Source organism: Nuphar pumila, chromosome 6, assembly GCF_984573655.1.
Source record: "Nuphar pumila chromosome 6, dmNupPumi1.hap1.1, whole genome shotgun sequence".
NCBI lineage: Eukaryota > Viridiplantae > Streptophyta > Magnoliopsida > Nymphaeales > Nymphaeaceae > Nuphar > Nuphar pumila.
This window is the reverse complement of record NC_143254.1, coordinates 127,519,664-127,531,795: the sequence shown is the minus strand read 5'-3', so window position 1 is coordinate 127,531,795 and position 12,132 is coordinate 127,519,664. Positions and strand designations below refer to the sequence as shown.

The 12,132-nt window shown below is 36.0% G+C and overlaps 1 protein-coding gene across 2 annotated transcripts; it reads left to right on the top strand.

Annotated features, from left to right (window-relative positions):
* Window positions 1–7,089: 7,089 nt before the first annotated feature.
* LOC149836133 (large ribosomal subunit protein eL24) lies at window positions 7,090–10,811 on the top strand. 2 transcript variants are annotated; one of them, XM_090010796.1, is made up of 5 exons: window positions 7,090–7,153; window positions 8,898–8,973; window positions 9,785–9,886; window positions 10,036–10,184; window positions 10,380–10,811. In XM_090010796.1, the coding sequence occupies exons 1-5, from the start codon at window positions 7,143–7,145 to the stop codon at window positions 10,534–10,536; spliced, it is 495 nt and encodes a 164-aa protein (XP_089866922.1). In that variant the 5' UTR covers window positions 7,090–7,142; the 3' UTR covers window positions 10,537–10,811. The 2 variants fall into 2 exon arrangements, with proteins under 2 accessions (XP_089866922.1, XP_089866921.1); XM_090010795.1 differs by lacking the exon at window positions 7,090–7,153 and adding an exon at window positions 7,363–8,277.
* The last annotated feature ends 1,321 nt before the right edge of the window (window positions 10,812–12,132 follow it).

Genomic DNA, 12,132 nt, shown 5'->3' with positions numbered 1-12,132 from the left:
TCCAATTTGCAAATAAAATGCATGAATTTTTGGGTGAAAAAAGTCACAACTAATTGTGGGACATTGATCTTCAACTGGAATCTTGTTGATCTGTTTTGGTAAACTATCCTGACATGCTTGGTCTTCAATACAAACACATTCCAAGAAATTATCTGCAAGATTTTTATTCTAAATACAGCCAACTGTTGCACTTACTGAGACATATTTATCTACAAACCAATATATAATTGAACGTGCAACAAATGCTATTTGGTTTTGTCATCATATGAGAAAAGTTAAAGTTGGAAGCGTGTGAGAGCATGGAGGAGGCAAAAAAGCGAGCAGTGCTCAACTCAAAATGCAGCAAGCAGAGAATATGCTTGATTAAAAAAAATTCCATCCTCCATAATAATCTTGTAGTCCTCATATGATCAGCCTGTCTCACAAGCATTGGCTGATATATGTATCAAAAGAACAATAAATCAATAAAGAGGGAGCAGTAGGACATTGTTTAGTAGGTAGGGGCAGAGAGGAATGGACGAAGGACAGTTGGGGCAGAGGGAAGTTTGTGTTCAGAGGTCGCCAGCAGGTAAAACACGTCACCCTCAGAAACATAATATTTGTTGGTCATCAACTAGGGAAGAATGGAAGAGGGGGAAGGGAGAAGGGGCAGAATAAGGAGGGAGAGGCGTTTGATGGGTTAGGGAGGCATCGAATGGTGTGCTTCATTTTGTTTTTGTTTTTTCTCGTGCAATTAAGCGGGTCCCAAGCCCGAATAAAGGAGGAGGGTTGCGGTAGGCCTGTGACAGCCAGCATAAAAACTTTGTCATATCCTATGAAAATGAACCAATATGAGAATTTCGTTGGGGCGTTCCCTACTGAGCGACGCGCTGTACTCTCTAGGCCCGGAGGCAGTGATAAATGTGCAAGGGTTGCTAGGTCGTCGCCCAGAAGCGACGCGTCACACCGGCGCCCGGGTGTGGTGTCAAATAGGCAAGGGTTCCCTCACTTTGTTGGACGGGTGGGGGTAAAGAAGTTAGTCCAAGACCATAAAATTAGGTTAGCCACTTGGAACATAGGGTCTTTAACTGGTAAGTTGGTAGAGTTAGTAGATGTTATGTGTAGGAGAAAGATTGATATTTTATGTCTTCAAGAGACCAAATGGGTAGGTGAGAAAGCTAAAGTGATAGAACCTTGGGGATATAAGATTTGGTATACAGGAATAGGAATGGAGTAGGGATTGTTATGAGTCGTCAGTTTATAGATAATGTAGTTGAGGTCCGTAGGAAGGGTGATAGAATTTTACTTATTAAATTAGTATTAGGTACGGATATTATTAATATTATTAGTGTTTATGCACCTCAAGTAGGTTTAGATGATTCCATTAAGCATCAATTTTGGGAAGATTTAGATGGAGTAGTACAAGAGACATCTTATGGAGAAAAGCTTTTCATCGGCGGTGACCTTAATGGACATGTAGGCATTAGTAGGGATGGATTTGAGAATATCCATGGAGGCTATGGTATAGGAGAAAAAAAATGAAAGTGGAGAAAGGATTTTAGATTTTTGTTTGTCCTATGATATGATCTTAGCAAACACTTGGTTTAGGAAGAGGGAGTCTCACCTAGTAACATTTAAAAGTGGGGTTAATACGAGTCAGATAGATTTTTTTCTACTTAGAAAGAGAGATAGGGGTTGTTGCATCGATTGTAAGGTTATACCAGGAGAAAGTGTAGCTACACAACATAGAGTCTTAATTTTAGATCTTAGAATTAGACAATGCCGCAAAAGGGATAGACATAGGATAGATCCTAGAATTAAGTGGTGGGCACTGAAAGGAGCTAAACTAGGAATGTTTGTAGAGCAGGTAGTTAAGGAAGTTGATTGGTGTCTCGAGGAGGATTCAGAATCAATGTGGAATAAGATAGCGGGTGGTATGAGAAAAGTAGCTAAGGAGGTATTGGGTGAGTCTAAAGGCGGTGCACCACTAGGTAAGGATACATCATGGTGGAACGAGGATGTCAAATTAGCTATTAAGGTTAAAAGAGAGTGTTATAGAAATCTAAGTAAGAGTCGTGATAATGAGAATTTGGAGAAGTATATGATAGCAAAGAAGGAAGCTAAAAAAGTTGTTCGAAACGGAAGGGCTAAGGTATATAAGGAGGTTTATGACAAGTTGGATACCAAAGAAGGCGAGAAGGATATTTATAGGCTTGCAAAGATGAGAGATAGGAAATCGAAGGATTTGGGTATGGTTAGATGTATCAAAGATGAAACGCAAAGGGTTTTAGTCAAAGATGAGGAGATTAAGGAGAGATGGAAAGATTATTTTGATAAGCTATTTAATGATAGTCATGCTCAAGATCTTGGAGACTTCTCCATTCCTTTTCATGAGATAAATCGTGACTTCATGCGCAAGATTCAAAAGAAAGAAATTGCAGAGGCTTTGAAGAAAATGAAATCAAGAAGGGCAGTTGGCCCAGATGGTATACCTATCGAGGCTTGGAAATGCTTGGGAGAGAAAGGTTTAGAATGGTTGACAAATCTTTTTAACTTGATTTGGCGAACAAATAAGATGCCTAATGAGTGGAGGAAGAGTACTTTGGTGCCTTTATATAAGAATAAGGGTGATATACAAGATTGCACAAACTATCGTGGTATAAAACTCATGAGTCATACTATGAAACTTTGGGAGAGGGTGATTGAGTCTAGGTTGAGGAAGGTTGTCATGATATCGGAGAATCAATTTGGTTTTATGCCTGGAAGATCAACTATGGAAGCTATACATCTTCTTAGACAACTTATTGAAAGATATAGAGAGAGGAACAAAGATTTGCATATGGTTTTTATTGATTTAGAGAAGGCATACGATAGAGTACCTAGGGACGTTCTCTGGTGGACAATGATGAAGAAAGGTGTTTCTCTCAAGTACATTAGTATAATTAAAGATATGTATGAAGGAGTAGTAACCAATGTCCGCACTTGTGGAGGGGTGACAACCAATTTTCCGATAACGGTTGGGTTACATCAAGGATCTGCTTTAAGCCCTTTCCTATTTGCGATAGTGATGGATGAGCTTACGAGATCAATTCAAGAAAATGTACCGTGGTGTATGTTGTTTGCTGATGATATTATTTTGATTGATGAGTCTAGAGCTGGGGTTAATGCTAAGTTAGAATTATGGAGACAAACATTGGAAGCTAGAGGTTTTAAGTTGAGTAAAAGTAAGACTGAATATATGGAATGTCGGTTTAGTAAGCAACGAAGTAGTGATGGGAGTGTAGTGAAGCTTGGTGAGCAAGATATACCGGTGAATGATTATTTCAAATATTTGGGATCCATCATTCAAAAGTATGGAGAAATTGATGGAGATGTAAATCATAGGATAAAGGTTGGGTGGATGAAATGGAAAAGTGCTACTGGAGTGCTGTGCGATCGTAGAATGCCATTGCGGTTGAAGGGAAAGTTTTATAGGACGACTATTAGACCCGCTTTACTATATGGTACGGAATGTTGGGCTGCCAAGAGACATCATATTCAAAAAATGAGTGTAGCTGAGATGCGGATGCTTAGATGGATGTGTGGAAATACAATAAAAGATAAGATTCGGAATGAAGAGATACGTAAGAAGGTAGGTGTTGCACCCATTGAAAATAAGATGCGAGAGAATCGTTTACGGTGGTTTGGACATATTCGGCGAAGGCCTAATGATGCTCCAGTTAGAAGGTTGGAGAAATGGGAAAATATATTAGTTAAAAGAGGTCGGGGTAGGCCTAGGAAGACTTGGATGGAGATGATAGGAAAGGATATGAATGCTTTGAACCTCACCGAGGACATGGCGTTGGATAGAAATGATTGGAGGAAAAGGATTCATGTGGAAGACCCAAAATGAATTTCTTTTTTGGTTCATATCGCTGACCCCAATTGTTTTGGGATGAAGGCGTAGTTGTTGTTGTTGTTGTTGTAATTAAGCGGGATCTCGTCCAAGCCGTCATGGCTCATGTGAAACCTACAACGGCGGAACAAAAAGAGGGCCGAAGAAGTGCATCACTTGAAACTCTCGCTCGCTTGATGGACTTGCGCCCCCATTGCAAGGTAAACTCCGGTCTTCTATCTCTAAAAATTAGGGCAAAAAGTATGTTGCATATGTTTTCTTGCATTCCTAATATTATATGATATATATTTGTCGACTTTCTAGTATGTGTGTCAGGTTGTGATGATTTATGTCTGTTTGTAATTTATTTAGTATTTGACACTAAATTATATGTTTAGGGTTGATTATTTGTAGGTATATATATATATAGGTATGTGCTAAACTCATTTGGTGCTAAACAGTGTACTAAATGGGTTTTTCAGCTTCTTGGGTGTTTTCTATGTAGTTCTAGTCCTATAAATGTGTTGGGCATGGTTGATTTACTAAGAATCCATACCTAAGTCATGTGTTTTCAATGAAAAACATGATGCTTGGAGTCTAAAAAATTTACAAAGATTTTGGACCTTTGATTTTTTAAACTTTATAAAAACTCACCCATGTGTTGGAATCAAACGCTTCAAAAGCTGATCCTTATAAAATAAAGTACATAGATCATATCTGTACGATCAAAATTTAAAAATAAATAAAAAAACTCAAAAAACTTATTTAGCACGCGGTTTAGCATCAAATGGGCTAGCACTGACCCATTACTATATATATATATGTTTGCCTTGTAGTATTTATATTTGATTGTTGTCGTGGATGATTTATGTTTATTTGTTTATTTTTTATTTAATATTTTGTTATTTTATTTTAGAGTAATAGGGTGAGGGTTGATTGTACACAAGCATTTAATTGAGATAATGGGGTTATAGTTGAAGTGATTGGTTTTTAGTGTGAGACAACAATCATGGTCGGTGTAGGCATTTTGTTAATTAAATGCATGAAAGCTATATAAATGGTATTTTCTTACATATTGTTTTCATTTGATAAATGATATATTATGTGATTGGTTTATGCAGTTAATGATGGCTTCAAAAAAGATTAAAGTACACTACAATGTCATTGATTACCTTCATTGGAGATGTGTAATGGTGTTAAAAAATAGTAGCTTTAAAAAATTTATGATTTTTATGTCTCGTAAAACTAGATATGTTGAAGAGTATTCGAGTCTCTGGTATAGTTAATCTGTAGACTTAAAAAACAATAAAGATCGATAGTCATTCTGCATGATGATGTAGACTCTATGTTGTATAGTAATGATGTTTACTTAATTATTTTCATTGTACAAAATGACAAAGATAAACAAGAAGCAATTGAAAGTGATTTTCAAGAAGCATTAGATGAATGAAATAACCATTGAAAAAGCAATGCTTCAAATGATTATGAAAAACGTATAGAGAATGTGCATTTATTTTAGGCATTATCTGTTATAGACAATCATGTGACGAACATCCAACTCTCTCAAATAGTTGACAATATTGATATTCCTAACATGCATGTAGTTGCCCCAATAAATTATAAATATATATGTTGTAAGTGCAAACAATGAACAATTTGCACCAACAATTAATGTTGTACATGATCAGAGGATGTTTGCAGATAATGTAGAGCTAACATAACTAGGTACAAGTTATTGGACTATGCAATTTATGCATGAGATGTAGGTGTTATTTGTATGGTTAATCATAAAATTTGAAAATACATGAATAATGTATTTATGCATGCAAATGAGTAGATAAATATAATGTCTTGTAGTTTAGTTTATACATTCAAACAACCAATTAGTATTAGTAATGATGTAGTCAACAAAGAATCAAATGATGATGATGATTATACTGTGTCGGATGATAGTGACTCTGAAACAATAGAAGATGATCAAGACACAGATGACATGGGACAATTAGTGGCGGATGCAAATGATGCACAAATGATAATTAAAAAGTAAACCTCTTCGTATGTTATATACACTATATAAGAATTTATTGGGCAATAGAAATTATTTTTTTCTAGTAATGAGACACGATTGAATTGACTCTCATTTAATAAATTTTTATACAGTGAAGAACAATTAAAAATCATTGAAGTGGATGCCTCTAAAATGATTGAGGAGTTGCATAACAAAAAACTTAATGACAATTTTTTTTCAGTGGCTAACAACATACTCAAATGATAAAACATTGTTGTTGGTCAAATGTTTAATGATCTAAACATTGTTGTGAATTTTTTAAAGATCACATGATCAGATAGTACTATAAAATAATTTTTTTGAAGAGTTGCAGTAATGGAGTGATTGTTATATGCATGAGAAAAAACTTGCAGACTATGGTTGATTGCCCTTGAAAGATTCATTGCACAAAGGTGTACAAATCAATGTTCTTTCAAGTAAAAATGTATGAAAGAGAGCATATATATTATGGTTCATTGAGCAACCTTAAGTGAAAAAAGTCTTACGTGTAGATTGCAGGTATTATTCGCAAACACCTGCATGATAACTCGAAGACGACTTTAAGAAAAATCATTAATGACATCAATTGCAAGAAAGGATTTGAAATGAGTTAAAAAAAATATCGCGTGAATAAAATAGGCTATTAAATATGCAAAAATAACTTGAGAACCATGTCATTGCTGTATAAAATAACTAATTCATGTACTATTTTAAAAAATAATTAATTCTACCATTACAAGGAGTGAAACTTGTGATTACTTAAATATCTCGCCTCTGATGATATGTTATATACTAAAAAACTCGTCGATGATGTGCCAGCCCCAATGGTATTTGAGTAAATAAAAATCATAACCCAGACCCAGCCCACGTATTTCTTGGCTTGGGTTGGGTTAGGGTCAGCCCCAATGATATTTGAGTTGGAAATTTGTATGCCCATACTTGGGAATTCGGGTTTTTGGTTGGGTACTTGGTACAAACCCGACCCGTTGGCACTTGGCAGCCCTCCCGAATCCCATCAGTACTTTGCTATACCGGATCCGATTGGAACACCTTGTCAGATGCCAGATCCATAATTTCCTACCAAACCCGACCAAACGGTTTCGGGTCGGTCGAATATCTGACCCAAACCCGAACCAATTGACATCCCTTGCTAGGGTTCAGGGTTTCATCCCCGTTCTGTGCCCTACTTGTTGCTGCTAAGCTGCTGCGGGAGGCCGAGTTCTGCAAGGCGAGTGAGCAGCCATGGTTCTCAAGTACGTTCTTCCTCTCCCCCTCTCTCCTTTCTCCTTCATTCAGTCACTATATCCTCGTTTAGATCTCCGTTTTTGTGGTTCTCGATCTTGTTTCGGAGGCAGGATCGGAGTTCTTGAGTCGTTACTAGATTTCGGAGTGTCTTTACGGTCAAATGATCTCATTTTAGCTTCTTATCTTGAAAAAATTTTGCGTTCTTCGTGGAGTTTATTTGGCAGATTTGGGTCGATCGTGATCGTGTGCAAAGCGGTTGTTTTTTGTTGCTTTAACGATTCAGAACTGCTATATTTTTTGGGCCGGATTCTGGTTTTTTTATCTGATTTCGGTTTTGATATTAACCTCTCGCCGTGGAAATCAATGAACGCCCTGATATTTGTTGCATTCCTGCCTGCTTATTTTTGTTTTTCCCTCTTTGGGGAAGTGTTGAACAAACCCTAGATTTCGGATCTGATACGATTTTGTTCATGTTTTTCCGGATCGATCTCTGCTTGCCTGGACGTTCTTTCATTCTTTAGGGATTGTGATTACGTTCTGTAGTGATTTAGTGAATCTGTGCTTCTTTATTGAGCAAAATGGAAATGCTAGAATCTTAAAATGGGAGTAGCATGATATAGTTAGTTGGATTTTGAATTTGCTTGTGGAGTAGCACGTCCTTCGTGTGTGTTCTTGGCTACTTTCTCGTGTGTACTGGTTTAATGTTACGTTTACGTTTTTCTTGTGTAAGTTTTTGCTGTTTGTTTTGGAAATGCAATCGTTGTACATGTAAAGCATATGGTCCATTTGGTGGTGGAAGCTAGCTTTTTAGACCTTGCAAGAAAGGTGGCCTATGTGGTTTTATATATGTTTAATGAATTTTTTGGTAGTCTAGCAAAAACTCGCATACACGATGCAGATTTGTGTATATATTGTTTTTCTCATTTAAGGAACTTTTTTATTATATTGATTCTTTTCTCGTTTTTTTTTTCCTTTCCTGGGTAATATTTGTTGTGACTGTGGCTTCTATGACCTGCTATGAAAACATGAGAGGATGACTAAAATAAGACAACTTCTTGAGGAAAGAGATGGATACTGGTGTAATTTACCAAGGAGAAAAAAAAATGTTCTTCATTCTCTTAGGTTTCTTGAGGTAATGTCTCAACCATTGTATATGATTGTTTGGATACGATTGGTTTATTGTTCCAGCTGTGTTTGTTTTATATCCTCTTGTAGTTGCATGGTGTGATTGGTTAATACTGAGAAAAAATTTGCAACTGAGAGTGGTGTGGTGGTTTGATCCTTCACGGATGCATGGGTAAAGGAAAGAAATTGAATTTTCATGGTGGTTATGTTCTGGTGAGCATGTTACTTAAGGTTACAACTAATTATCCATTTTTTGTCATAGCTTTTCATGGATTCACTTGAATGTTGCAGTCGATCATGTTCCTACCATTAGCTAGTGGAATATCTGTGATAGTAATTCCCTTGTTTCTCTCCCCTACCCTTCCCAATGTCAGATAGGTAGGGGTGTGGGTATGGGGTACAACTTGTCTACAAAGGGTACGACATGCAGGTTTTCAGGTGGGGGTTTGTTTGTGTGATTATTGCCTCAGGTGGAAACCTTTCATTTCTTCTGACGGATGATCTCTGTGCTTCTCTTTCCCATAGCGTAATAGTGTCTGTTGTCAATGATCATGGAATTCGGTATTAATATATCTATTTTTATGTTTGTTTTGGCTGAAATGCAATTTATTGTACTCTTATTTTCAGGACTGAGTTGTGCCGATTCAGTGGTGCCAAGATTTATCCTGGCAAAGGCATCAGATTTATACGGTCGGATTCCCAGGTAATCACTGCTGCTGCTATTTTGATATGGACTATTGTATATCAAAAACTGTACTGGTGCAAAACCAGGGAGTCTGTTTTTGGTTATGCCTATCCCATGTGCAATACTGTTTTCATCATTTTACGATAGGAATTCATCATTTTGCAAATGATTCAAAGCATTATATGTAACACAAAAGAACATTGTTATCACTCTAGATACTTGGATTACTTGGGAAATGGATTAAGCTTGCTATATTTACTGCAAAAACAAACTTTTATTTTGTCCCAAGGCCAGTATGCCTTTTTGATTGACATGCTATTAGAAAATGTACATCTGAGCAAAATATCTTGGACTTTTGGTCACACCCAAGTTGGAGTTCTTTTTCCTTAGTTGTTAATGAAAGTATCATGCTGTTGGTGTCTTGCTCTTTCCACTTTTAATCATCACATTCATGAAAAAAATTGTTAAGTAGTAGTTATGGAAAGTGTACTCTAAATTTGTTGCTCTTTGTGCACAAGTGCTGATTTGTGGTAGTGTAATTCTTTTGAAGAAGAACAGTTCTATTATGGAGCTAAATAGGCAATTGTTTTGATTCTTTTCATAAACGTAGTTTTGCGTTAAACTGATCATGCTTTTCTTAGTATTTGTCTCTCTTTTGGGGCATATATGATGCCTCCTTTTTAGAGACTTTTTCGAGAAAGTCTTCTTTTTTCAGTTAGTGTTTATTTGTTAGTTGAAGTTGAGTTATTTCTAGGCATGATTTTTACTAGAGTCCAACTGTTAATAAAGAGTTTTGTAATGAACGAGACCATCTTTGTGCACCGTGTAGGTTTTCCTTTTCGCCAATTCGAAATGTAAGAGGTACTTCCACAACCGACTGAAGCCATCAAAGCTTACCTGGACGGCTATGTACAGGAAGCAGCATAAGAAGGTTATTGTCTCTTTCTTTTATATTTTTTGCAGCTTGTTATTCTCATTTGTATATTTCGTTGGTATTTGTTTCCCCAATAACTTCTAAAACATATTTTTAGTATTTGTTGATCACTGGATCTGATGATTCTGATCCATATCACTCTCCAGGACATTCATGCAGAGGCTGTGAAGAAAAGAAGACGTGCTGCAAAGAAGCCATATTCTAGGTCGATCGTTGGTGCTACCCTTGAAGTAATCCAGAAGAAGAGAACTGAGAAGTCTGAAGTTCGAGATGCTGCCAGAGAAGCTGCTCTTCGGTATGGAAACTCGTCTTTCTTTCTGTTGCATGACTTCAAAACCGGAGCTGGTTTGCTTTTTACAAATTGAAGAAAACTTTGTTTCAACTTGTTCTCATCTTTTTAGATTTTTGGGGCCCTATGAATCATTGCTATTTTGTATTGGAGGTTATCTTAGTCCTTGAAAGATTCTTAGATAACTTGGGCTTTATGCAGTGAGATTAAAGAGAGGATCAAGAAAACCAAGGATGAGAAGAAAGCCAAGAAGGCAGAGTTGATGGCTAAGACACAGAAATCCCAGCCCAAGGGTAACGTGTCCAAGGCTGCTGCACCAAAAGGTCCAAAACTTGGCGGTGGTGGAGGGAAGCGCTGAGCGCCCTTGACCCTCTTCTCCTGCACCTTCTCGTAGTGGGTATTAGGAAAAGAAGAAAAAAGAGCAACGGGACATCATTTGAAACTACTTATAGTTATAACACTTTAGGAAAAGTATGAGTTCTTTTTTGGACGTAAAGGAATGGGGTTTTTGTTCTTTTGCCTCAGGGCTCTACCTCTTATTTGTTTTCCAAATTTTAGTTTGGGTTGCATGCTTTTTGGTGAGACCTCTATCTGCATTAGAGGTAAATGCTTTCTGCATTTCAAACTCAATAATTTTGTGCTTAGCAAGGGTTCGAAGCCTTAGCCGAATGAATCTTGCGTTGCAACTTATGACAATTTGCAACCAAGTACAAATTTGGTTGGATAGAAAGTTTCAGCAACTATGTCTGCTCGAGTGCCCGTTGTGCAGCATATCATTCTTTTTCATTGGATTCTCCCATTCCCTGCGCTGTTGAATTTGACTTGAAAACAGCTGGGTTACAACGGTTTTTATTTGGATATATTGAGTGTATAATGGACTTTTTTTTATAAATAATACGAATCTCCTTTCAAGTAAATGATCATTAAGGAGGCTTGCAAATATCGTATTAATTTTACATATATAAATGATATTTGCAAGTTACCCAATGAATCTATATCCTCAAGTTTTCAAATGTGGTGATATTCACATATTAATCTTCTCAAATGTCTTTGACTTTTATATTGATAGATCTTTGCAAATAAGGTACAGTACCACATTCACGAGCTACCATGCGAATCTTTTTTAATTAAATATTTTTCAAGGATGTTTGTAAATGTGTGGCAACATTTATATATAATTTTTGTGAATTTACTTCCTATATGTTTAAGTTTTGACTCATTTGCGATATTCTTCAACACTCACAAATTTGAGTAATGACTTTCTACGGATTTATCTGAATGTTGGTATGATTATTAAATATGACGATCATCAAAATAAAAGTGATAGTTTATATTTCAAGGTTATTTTTGCATAAACTGAGGTTTTTTGTAATCCTCACTGTTCTTCTAAAAAAAAAATTGGTAATTTTTTTATTACTATTTTTGGTGATTCATCAGCGGTATTTCATCATCAATAATTTTTTTAGAATCATCGACGATGAGTTTTTTTGGTAACTATTGAATTAGTTATTTTTTGAAACAATATCATGAGTCAATAAATAACTGAAACATTTATATGAGTTAGTTATTTTGTATAAGAATTGCATGGTTTTCAAGTTATCTTTGCATGTTCAATAATATATTCTATTTTTTTATTAAATCATTTGTCAGTGAGTGTTCATTTGTCGCTTTGTTTCCTTGACGATCAGTATGCCTTTATCATTGAATTTAGTTGTTTATTTATTGTGTATCTTGTATTATAAATATGTGTATGAAATACTTGCATCATTTTTGAGTTTTTTTTTTATATTTTCAATAGCCTATTACATTTATTTTTTTAATGCTTTTTCAATAACCTATTCCTTGTTTATATTGCCCGCTTGTTTACCTTTATTAAGAAATTTTGAACTTATTTATTATAAAATGATGATTGAAGAGATTGTCTCAAAGGGGCCCACACCCACACCATGTGTTA